Raw genomic sequence first — 12080 nt, 5'->3', positions numbered from 1 at the left:
TAGACATAAATCAAAAGTACATAACTCCCCTTCTGCGGACTTTCTTTCAGGAATAGTCTCCCTCCCCTCCAGGAGTGGGGAAAAAATACCAGACAACAGCAAATCAACCAATCTGTAGCAAAATACAACCGAAGTGACTTAGGCAACCAGAGAAAACCTGTTAACACAGCTGTAAATTGCAAATTGGCTCCAGATCCAGACAAGCCCCCCCTCTTTGCATACACATTTATTCAGTCTCTGAATTGGATATGTGAATGAAGTTCAGTCAACAACTGCAGAAAGAGGCATCTGTAAGATCAGGTATTTACAGACCACACAAAAGCAGAAATGGATGAAAAAAAAAGACCACTACAGAAACCAGATCTACAGAGTCTTTCAAAGATTTTATAGGGCTAAGAAAGGAAGCCACCTGAGGTGGAAATGCCCCTCATCTGAGTAAAGAGCATGTTTATTACTAGGACAGAAGTTCCATCATCAGATCCACACTGTTCAAATGGGAAATAATTTGACATACCTCCACAAAAGGTTCCTCCTGGTCCGGTCTGGCACAGTAAATAATTCGAATATTCAAAGGCATTTGTCTCTGTTTCATCATCTAGCAGTTTATTTTCAGTACCCACTACTGTACCCTTGCTCTAGTGGCAAGAGTTCTCAGCGCCAAGAGTGACAGACAGCTACTGGCCACGGCATGCTGTGGTAAAACGGCTTATATGCTCCTCTACAATTTATAGTTTCTGTTTCCCCGCAAGGAAGAGTGAAACTTTCACTCTCATCATTTCACAGTCATCATGCCCTAATTTGGACTTTATTCAATAGAGATTTCCTGGCAAACCTACTTTAAATTGGTGAAGCTGGAATATATTACAAATAAAAGACACCCCTTTAAAGGCAGTTTTAAGCTTCCTTTCAATAAATATCTAAAAAAAAAAAAGAGACAAGCTCCCAGTGTGGCCAGATCTCTCCTAAATCTGTCTTTAGATCACTGACTCTCCTTCATTGTGGCTTTATGAAAATGGCATGCAAATAACTGAACAGTAAAATCTAGAGCAATGTATGACTGCACTCAGCTCTAAGCAAAACAAGGAAGGCTTTTTTTTATATTTCAGCTCACAAAGCACAACACTGAGAAGCTACAAAACTGTAAAAATATTAGTTCCTTGGGAATAGAGGCTGCTACATTTTAAATGACAGGTCCCACTTCCAAGCTCCATTTTTCAACAGAACATACTGTGAAGATCAAAATGTTCAAACAAACAAACAAACAAAAAAGAGAGGGTAGTAGAATTTAAAGAAAACAAGTTTATGTTTAAAATGAATAATCAGATAACTTTTTTAATCACCATCAAGATATTTCCCTCTTTGGAATTTGTGTCTGTTTCATTTATCCTATATTCTTAGCACAGAAAGTGTTTGAGCAATATGGTTTTCAAAACTGTGTGTAAGCTTATTTCCCTTAGAAACTAGGCTTTGTACACAGAAGGAGGAGATAACCAGCATAGGCATGCCAAGTGGTTAAAACAGATTGCAGAAGACCACACATGAAAAAGCCAAAGTCCAATGATAAACTTATCCCACTTACACCCAATATTCAAACAGAACTGCTGTGTGCACCCTAGAAGCAAGGGTCTGGCCTATCACCCACACCAATCCATTTCAACCAGCACTCAGGAGTCTGTGTTGATGTTTACTTGCATGTATACATTTTGAAGAATTCATTAGTAGCACATAAATACATTAGGAAATACATTAGGAATTTAGCAATGCTGACCACATATGCCTGTATAGCTTTGCAGAAGACTAATATCACATGGTCAAAATATTTACACAACTTCTGCTGGCTGCACACCAGAGAGCTCCCAGTTGTTTACCTGCTCTTTCTAGGGAGAGAAGAAATGAGGCCTGAAGGAATATGAATACATTTGTGGGACAGATACAAGCCTTAAGGAAACACCATAAAATCCTCAAAAGAGCAACTGCTGAGATTCTTAGCAGAGGATGCAAACTTGATATGCACACGCTTCATGTAAAGGCAGAAGGCACTCACCTCCCAGCTTTTAGTGGTGGGCTCACTAAAGAAGTTGTCAATCATGTCAAGCTCCTCCTTTTCTACCACAACAAAACCTTGCTCTTTGGCATCTTTCCCATATATTTCTGGTGACCACTGAACAAAAAATGTGTACAAGTGATCCACCCTGTGAAGACAAGAGGAGGAGACAACCATTGTTCAGTGGTCCATGAACAGTCATGTAGCACAGAGGTTTTGCCCAATGCCAAAGCAGGGACAACTACACAAATGGGATACCCATGTACTTCCACCCTCCCATACCACACTAGGCAACAGCTCCCTCCACTTGGCAGCCTGAACGACTTCAAGGTTTCTCTGCTTGTATTTTCCTCCTCCCTTTGCTATATGCAAAACCAAAGAATCATGGTAAAGCAATATGGCTTGTCCAGTCCCACACAATTCATATTAAGAAGGAAATTGATTGATATTAGGTCATAGTTAACTAAAGTTAACTCTGTAAAACATTCACTTTACCCATTTAGTTTGACTTCCAGCAATGAAACAAGCAATGAGATCACCAGTGAAGTCTACACTACAGTTTTAGCTGCCCTTTAAAAGTTATAGAGGCTAGCCACAAAATAATCTTCATTCTCTTAGCATTATGAAAATAAGCTGTTACTGACAGCTTTGCTAATGATATAGTACCAGCAGCACATGCTCTTCCATAAATGTAGTCAGCTCTCAGCCACTGTCTTTAAAAAGATTCTTTGACAACTGCCATTACAAACCACAAAACAATTTCTGAAGAAGGAATTTATGTATTAAGTTAAAATGAACACATACAATTTCAAACAGGAATACAACAGTGGATCCACTATACAAGAAGCTGAATTGCCAAGAAAAAAAATCAGATCCACAGTAAAGAGGGCAGATAGAAAGATAGTAAGTGCTTATGACATCAGATCCTCCCTCCAGCTTTTCACTAGAAAGTTACATCCAGCAACTCTTAGATCAACAGAAAACAGAAAAAATCTTTTAGAAATATAGACATCCCCACCACCACCATATTTCAAATTATTTGGATTTATATGTATGCACAAATAATCTTAAAATACCCTCTCAGCACTGTTGCAATTTGTTAGGGTCACTAGTGAAATTCCATATTTTTTCAAATGAGTCTACAAAAAAAAAAAAAAGAATTTACTTTGCTTCATCATGGAAATAATTAGAAAGGAATAAATTAGTATTGTTCACAGAGGTTTCAGAAAAAGCAGTCTGATTAGCTCTTTGTTAATTAATTTGAGCTTTAATTGAAAGGGACAACTGACTTGAGCACTGTGTATTTTATATACAGTAGTCCTACTCTGCAAAGCCAGCTACTTAATTCCTACAAATCCCTAAGAAAGGATTATAAAAGTAGTGGTTTCTGGGTAAGTGCTGTCTGGGTAAGATCAGTTTGAAAGGATGTTTATGCAGGTGGATGAAGGAGAGCAGCACACTTGTATCTCAGAATCACAGAATGTATTTATGTTTTAAGCCATCTCTGGAAATCATCTAAGCCAGCTCCTGCTTATAGCAGACCTAACCTCCAGTTTAGAGGAGGTTGCACATTCTTGTCTATTTGAGTTGGAAAATCTCTGACAGTGATTCTACAAGTTCTCCATGCATAGCCTGTCTTCTGGGGTTTTTTAGTCTTTCATCTCATCGCCATTTTCTCTGAAGCATGCAGCACGTGATCTGAGAAGGGTCTGGTGCCATCCTACATTTTCTGTTTCTTGTACCCTTCCCTCCATTTTTTAACCAAGTGCTTAAAAGGAAGAGGGGATTAATGACTACATAAGTTTGGCTGTACTTCCTTACTTGAGTCAGCAAGAAGTGAAGCCTTCATGATTGAAAGGACACACCACTGACATGCTGAGTTTGCTCTCAACTTCCCCAACTCCTTTTCAGCTGAGCTACTCCCCAGGCTGCCTTTTCCCACCTACTGCTGCAGGAACTGCTCCATCCCAGGTGCACAACTTTTGCACTCGCCTTTTCTGAACTTCCTGACGTTTCTGTCAGCCTGTTGTGTTGAGGCCCCTCTGAATAGCAGCCCTGCCCTCTGATTATGAGCACTCTCCAAATTTTGTGTCATTCCCCAAAATGACAGAGATGTGTTTCTGTCTCAATGTCCATGCCACCAGTGAAGGCATTAAGCAGTCTCAGTCCCCAAGAATACCACTTGTACCTCACTGCCACTCAGACCAACTACCAACTACCTTTGAGCCCAATGGTCCAGTCAATTTTACAACCACCTGTAACCTGCTTGTCCAGGTCATATCTTTCCACTTTGGCTGCAAGGATACTATAAAAGATTGTGTTGAAAGCCTTAGTAATGTGATGGTATCAATCCCTTGCTCTCGCCTTGCTCAAGGAGCTAGCAATCTCAAACAGAAAAGTTATTTGTTCAGTAGAAAAGCAATTTGCCCTTGGTAAATATATGACAGCTGATCCTGATCACTTCTTTCCCTCTGTGTGCTTGGAAATGGTGTCTATAAGGATTTGCTTCCCAGGGACTGAGGTGAAGCTGACTGCCCTGTGCTCCCACAGATACTTCAGATATTTCCTTCATTCTTTTGACAATGGTTGCAGCATTTGTCTTTCCAATTATTAAGGAACACTCCCCCTGAACACAACCTTTCAAAAGATGATAGAAAGCAGCTTTGTAATAACATCAACCAACTTTCTCAATATACTCAGAACATTTCCTGTCAGGACCCATGGACTTGCATGTGCTCAGTTTATTTAAGTAGTACATAACTAAGTTTTCCTCTGCAATGGACAGTTCATAAATCCAGACAGTCTAGATTTAAAAAGCAGCAGCATAAAATAGAAATAGGTGATTACAGAGGTGATGTCATTCTGAAAAGGGATGATCTGCTAATAAAATTCTAACATTATGCTACAGTGGTTATTTCCAAGCTACCAAATTTAAAACATTTGATCCCATTTTTAAATTGAAAAGCCACTTCTTGAGGAACTTTCTTACAATCAACTAGACAACTGTGAGAAAATTTATCCTAGAACTTAATAGCTGTTTTGGTGATCACATGCTTATGAGTATATCATGCTTAAAGAGAGACATCAATAAAACAAAGTACTTGGAAAGAGACACCTATAGAAACCTGAAGTTAGTAACTCCAGAAAGAAAATATTCAAAAGGCTCTAAGTCCAAGCACTGTTTCGGACCCAGAGAAAGACATTAATCCAGAAGTATCCTATGACTTTGTTATAAATGTGCTTGACAAAATGATGATTCTTCCCAAATCTTGAGCACTAAGGTACTGTAAGCCCTTATTTGCTTTTATGAGCTTATAGAGACTTCTACGAGTCCTCATTATAAGACATTAAGCTATAGATACAAACAGGTTTTCATAAATTTCCTCTGTACAGTTTGATATCTTATTATCAGGAGTCTAGGAGTATTCTCCTTATAAAAGGCTAATTCAAAAGGATTCTAAAATTAGCAAAAAAGTGGATGCCCTCTCAGCAGCACAATCTCAGTGCAGTGTCTTTTACATCAAATTATACATTCATATGTATATGCAAATTATACATTCATAAAACAAACATGTTTGCAGAATTTACACTGTGGAAAATTAAACAGATTTACTTCTTGACTGAAGAACTAGTCAATGCTATTACTTACAAGCAAAGAAATTCTGCATTACTATCTGTGTCTCAGTGCAAGGCATTTTCTTGTAAAAGGTCTTCACGAAATGTGTGACCTAATTGCTGAGCTGCTACTCCAAATTCACTAGGGTGGGAAACCTACATACCATTTAAACATAAATCCACATAGTAAGAGCACACAGAGACTTACCCTCTAATACTGTAAGCTATACCCATTGCAAAACTTCCCAGCAAAACAATCAGCCTCTATTTGTGACCAAAAGCATGGGTGCCCCTCTGCTCAGCTGAACCTGGCCAGAAGCTGCCCTAGGCTGAGTAATCTGCATATAAGGCAACTCAGGATGCCCAGCACCTCCTCTGCATGCTGAGGTGAGCACTGCTGTCACCCAGCAGGCAGCACAAAGCAGTGCTGCAGTCACTGATTAACTCAGCCACACCGTGCTGGTCATGGGCCGACGTGTGCCGGGACACACTTGGTACCTCGGAAACCACGCACGGAGGGAGAACACCTACAGCAAATGAGACAGAAGATTCAGGGCCTTTATAAAAAGGCCTAAAAGTCTTCTTTCTGTATTAATAAAGTTTCCAGAGGCTTCCAACAAAAAAAATAAATATAAAAGTACTGGGCCCAGAAAGCAGCTGCAGCCTGCACATGGAAGAGCAGCTCTGCTAGGAGCTGAGGGCTATGGGAACAGGCTGAAATTGGGAGCTATTTTCACAACTGATGACAGAAACTGTTTTAACAGCAAACACTATAACCATGGAAAAAATACAACTAAAAGCAAATCAGAGGAAGATTTAACTTACAATAAATATAGACATGCAGACCAATTTTTTCACAATCTCACTCCAAATCTGGACAGTTTTTTTGATTTTGCCTTTTTTTTTTTTTTTTTTTTTTTTTTGGAAAACATTAAGATGCTGCACAAGCTACTGTGACTGGACTGGAGAAAGTGTTTTTTATTTATGCTGCTTTGTGGCCAATAAGATGAGAGTGTTATTCTTGATATGTTCACACATGAATATAAATTGCATTCCAAGTGGTTTTAGACTTAGTGAACTATATTTTGTCTAAAATACACGGCAAAGCTATCCCAAACAACCTACTACTGTTCATGGCACTCTCAAGATGCAACACTTATGTTTATATTCTACACAATACTGATTCAAGAATATCCCCAGAAGGTAGGAAGTGTTGTGTTTTGCTTTGGGAAAGCATCCAAGAGCTTGGAGAAAACACCATCTTGTTCGAGAGGCAAAGACATGCCTGGCATTAATACAAAGGAATGGGTCTCACATTTAATTTCTGCTCCAAGTTCTACTTGATCTGTCATGCAATTCTGGGGTGTTAAAACAGGCATGAGTAGCACTAAAAAGACCCAAACTTACAACCAATCATTCACCACTGCTTTTGATCAAGATCCAAATGGCAGCCTTGACATCAAAGATCTGGTATGTCAGCCAGCATGGCCAGGTGCTGCTGCAGCAGCTCACTGCAGAAGTTGCTTTCTTCTTATTATAAAAACTGAATGATAAACCAGTTGTCAACACTTCAGTTTATAAATGGATTAGGTATGCTCACCATTCAGAAAGTTCCTGCTCATAAAAGGACAAGCAGGAAAGCTGTTTTCCAACTCTGTGGTTAGAAGCTTGATAGATTTACTTGTTACACACAGCAGTGATTAGAGATGATCACTCAGGCAGCTCAACAGCTTTATTCACTGTTAGCTGCACTATCCCTAAAGCACTAACTAACCTTGTGTTGTATTACAGCATCACTCCAACTCATCACTCCAACTCCCTAAAGTATTTACTCAAACTTCAACCCAGAATTTTATGAACCCACCCTTTTGCAATCCCTGAGAAGTCCCAAGGACTGGGATCCACAGATAGCAAGCAAACCAAAAGCTATCTACCTACTCTCCCAAGGACCACATTCCAGCTGGATTAAACTCTCCCTCTCCTCCTCCAGGAAGAGTTCCAAGACAGCAACTTCCACGCTACTACAGACAATCAAAACACTCCTTTTCAAAGCACAAAAAATATAAACACTTAAATCAACACGATACACATTTGAAATTAAAATTAAGTAAAAATTATTTTGAAAAAATTGACTGTATCTGAAAGAGACATCTCTGAGATGGATCACAAGTTCAGATTCCTCCTTCCTGGCATCTAATTTACCAGAATCACTGATTTTGGTTCATCAACAGACCCAGAGAATTGCTCTAGTTGCCTTCTGTCGACAAAAGAATCACATATTTGATACTTCACAGCCAGTGAAAATTCTTGGGTGATTTATGTGGAAAATCACAGACCTCCACTTCTCTAGTTTGTTGGTTTGCTTTTTTCTAGAGTACTATTTATGCATTAATACATACCTACAGGAAAACATTTGTGTTCCTCAATTTTACTGCAAAGGGACTATTTTTAATGGGACAAAAGACAGGAATCCTCACACCTGTTTAGTATGGAGTGTCTCCCTTTTCCCATATGATTGCCTTTGCTCATGTGAAATACCGATTTTTTTTAGCACTGACACCTCAGTAGATTCCATGCCCCTCCAGCCACTGCTCCCCTTTCCCCCACTTCATAGACTACAGCTGAAACCCTGATCATCTCCCAGCTCTTTTATCATATGTTAGCTGCACATATATCCCTCTTTCCATCTTCCTGTGGCACCTGAGCCCTTTTTCATTCCCACTGAGAGCCATTTTAGACCAGCAACAAACATTCCTTTATGTTGCTGGCATGCAATGAAATGAGGGCACCCCTCAGCATCCCTGCTGCACTTCACAACTTGGACCATGTAGGCAATGTAAGATTCAGCTCTAGAAAGCACTTCACATTTAAAAGGTAACAGACAGACATTTTTATGCTGATAGGATTGCAGCTTACCTTTCCCGAGGAACAGCAAACCAGTACTCTGGTTGCTTTATCTTTTTACTGTACTGTTGAGACATGGTTGTGCTCTGAGACACAAAGGACTTTCTCATGGGCTTGCCTACTTTAATGCACAGAAACATTGGAGGAGTCTTGCTCTTCTCCTCTTTTGAAGGAAGCATATCTGAACAAGACACAAAAGAAACGGTCTGCTTACAGGAAAGTACAAATGCTGCAGCTGATAAAACACTGTGACAAAGATTAACAATCTTGTGCAAAGGAATACTCAGAGGCACCATACACAGAATTACACCTGACTTCAACAGAACAGCTGGTTTAGTAAAACCAGTTCATCCTAAACTGAGGCCATTTATTCCCATTTTGTCACCGCCTGTATCCCCCTCAACTGTACAGCTTTGTACAGAATAGCCCTGTAAAGAAATAGGTAAAATGACCAGGCTGAGTGCTGCCTGGAACATGAAGCAGGCAAATAAAGGAGACATGTTAGGGTCCAGAAAACCTATCCAGGCTGAAGGGCAATCCTGCACGCGCACACACACACACACAAAAAGCCCAATCAGTTTGTCAACTCTGTCGGTCACACAGCCACACTAGCACCTTTTATCTCCAAAAGACAAGGCCAAGCCTAGAAGCAGTTTAGGCTCCTTAAATTGCTAGTGTGATGAAAAAAACTTGCTTATTAAACTACAGCTTCTGTCACACTGAAGTTGCCTTCTTTGTTTTAGCAGTACATGTACAGGAAAATACCACCAGCAGAAACCCTTATGAAAAGAAAAAGGAAAAATCATTTTAAGAACAACTGTTCTTAAAATAGAGACTGCCACTTTAATCATCCCCCACCACCTGATTTAACTCAAGGGTATGTCCACTGGTTCATTAAATTACCCAGAGAGGAGCATCAACGCTCCAGGACAGACTACTGCTTAGAGGCACTGGGCTGCCACAGAAATGGTGATATGTGTGCACATGCTCTGAACAGAGATTTCATTCAGGTATGTGCTTTCCTGGAACAGCCTGAATTATTTCTGATAATGCAATAACCAATCAGGAGAAAACTGATAATTCAGCAGGACTGTACATGTATTCCTATTTATCACTTCTTTAAGGGTTTCCATAGCATGAGAGACACCAGACACATGCAAATATTGTCAAGAATACTTCAGTGCCCCCTTTCACAGCAATGCTCTACCACCTCAGATACTATCAGAAACAAAACTGACAGACTTCAATGAGGCAACAGTGATTACCAATACAGTGTGACAATTCCTAGGCCATGAAGTGTCCCTGCCAATACTGAAACTGGACGACACTTCACTACCCTTCTTAAAGCCAGCAAACAGAAGTAAAGATTGTATAAACAGTGATCACAGAATGTGGAAAAAGCACACAAGCTACTTATCAAACTACAAGCTTCGAGAATTTGAAGACAGCAGGTAATATAAAATTGAAATACACATGGAGTAAAAAAGATACCGGGTACTACAGGAAGAAGAAATTTAGAGAAAGCCGTCAGTTCAAAGGTTACCGTCATAATGCCGTCCAAGTCTCAGAGGAAACAAGGATAACCAGAGACCTACCTTCAATTGGCACTTGAATTTTCTGCAGCAGCCACAGTCTGATTTCTGATTGATTGTCTAACTGTGTTTCTTGACAGGTCTTGTCTACAGCTGGTACTAATGAAGAGTCCACAGACTCTTTCAGATCCTTTTCCTCTGCTGCTGCTGAGTTGATTTCTAATGAAGGTGCTTTCCTTTCAACACAGCAGGAATCAAGCTCCATACTTTTAACTGTATGGACTTCATTAGCTTGGGACTTTGAACAGCTAAGTGTAAGGTCTATGCCAATTGCTTTATTGTTTTCACCTTTCTGGATTTCAGCCTTGTGTAAGTCTTCAGATGACTGAGACCCATTTCCATCTTTATTGAGGTAAAATTCAATAAGTTTATCTTTCTCTAGCTCTTTCTTAGTGTCCAATTCAGTCTCCACCTTACCTGTCGGGGTACTGACACATTTGTTTACTTCTGGAATAACATCTTGCTTTTCACACAGCTCTAAGTCTAAGTCAGCTTTAGGTTCAACACTGTCCTTTTTTTCCAAGGAATCAACTGTCAAGTGCTCCTGGACTTCTGTAGTAGGTTTGGTTACCTGCTGCTTCGTTCTCCCCAAGTCCCTGGGGTCAGCCAGCAAGCCTTCCATTACTGAGATTTTCCTGTCCAACCCTCTATCCATAAGAGATGATGTCTTTTCCAGGTCAGTGAACTCATCCTCTCCTTCTCCTACAAGGGATTTTTCTTTGGTTTTGGTATCTGAAGCATTTTTTCCCCTGGAAGGGTCCTTGGTACATGCATCTGCATCAAACTTTTCCAAATGGTCAGTGGCAGTGATGTTGTTGGCAAACTCCAGAGACTTTGATTTGATTGAGCCCGTACTCTCCGAGGACTGAAGAACTTCAAAATCAGCAGACTTTTCCTTATCTGAAGGCTTTATCTGTTTGGCACCCAGAGCAACAGATGCATCCCCATTCTGCTGCCTCTTTTCCTTGCTAAGGGATTTGAATTTGCTGAAAGGATTGATATCTTTCTCAGAGGACAGGTCTTCCCATTCTCCTGGCCTGTACAGAGGACAAAGATCCTTTGGTATGTCACTGTCAGGGGAAATGATGGGTGTACATACGATGTTAAAAGCAAAATGGAAATGGAAAAAAAATGAAAATAAAAACTAAACATCAACTTAACTTAAACCATGAAACTTGTTGAAAAATAACTTTCTTCAAAATAAACATACAGTACTGGAAATAAGTGACTTTAAAGAGAATGGAGAAAAATGCTGAAAGCGTAATACCAAAATAAAATGAATAAACCACTTGGCAGAATATGCCACGTGGGTGAAGAAATGTAACACATGTAATAAGAATGTGCAAGTCATCAGAAGTTCCATAACAAAAAAGCACAGGACATGTATTTAGCTGCTGGAATTTAATTCAAATCCTATTAATATTGTAATTTCCCACACCTGACAATGAGTCAACATCTACAACCATCCATGCTTCCCTAGTCAGTACAAATGTATTTTTGAGGAAAAAAAAAATCGGAGATAAGCTGTATCCTGTTTGAACATGTTTACTGTGGAACAGTAACAGGCAACAGTTAGCAGCTTTCTTCTTCTATTTCCTTACATGATTCAAACATCCTGTTTGAATGCAGGCTTCCCCAAATATTTCTTTTTAAAACAGGACAATTATAAAATATTTCAAAATGGAAAATGCTGAATAAATGTATCAGCATAAAACTTCAGCTCTTTGTTACTGCTAAGACTCTGAAGAGAAGTAGAAAACAAGATACTCATCATTTGAAAATTACTAAGAAGTAGTATCTGGAAAGTTTTTCTTGAAATGTGAAATTCAATGAATTTCACTGTTCAAACAGGTATTGCCTGTAAGAACAAAATCCTTCTTAGAACAAATAGATAAACAGTGCCTGGTCTGTGCATAAATGAAAGC

At 39.5% G+C, this 12080-nt stretch overlaps 1 protein-coding gene across 2 annotated transcripts in view; it reads right to left on the bottom strand.

Moving 5' to 3' along the window:
- NCOA7 (nuclear receptor coactivator 7) overlaps positions 1-12080 on the bottom strand; it is a 78230-nt gene that overhangs the window by 6044 nt on the left and 60106 nt on the right. Inside the window, exons 9-11 of one of the 2 annotated variants that reach the window (XM_084202699.1) lie at positions 10159-11225; positions 8576-8744; positions 2045-2192 (exon numbers count right to left, since the gene is read on the bottom strand). In XM_084202699.1, coding sequence (XP_084058825.1) covers positions 2045-2192; positions 8576-8744; positions 10159-11225 — 1384 coding nt within the window. The remainder of the gene's footprint in view (positions 1-2044; positions 2193-8575; positions 8745-10158; positions 11226-12080) is intronic. The other variant, XM_084202700.1, reaches the window with a different exon arrangement.

The sequence above is a fragment of the Fringilla coelebs genome (assembly GCF_963513975.1).
Source record: "Fringilla coelebs genome assembly, chromosome: 3".
In the NCBI taxonomy this organism is placed as follows: domain Eukaryota; kingdom Metazoa; phylum Chordata; class Aves; order Passeriformes; family Fringillidae; genus Fringilla; species Fringilla coelebs.
The sequence above is the reverse complement of the archived record's forward strand: the minus strand, read 5'-3'. Positions and strand labels throughout refer to the sequence as shown.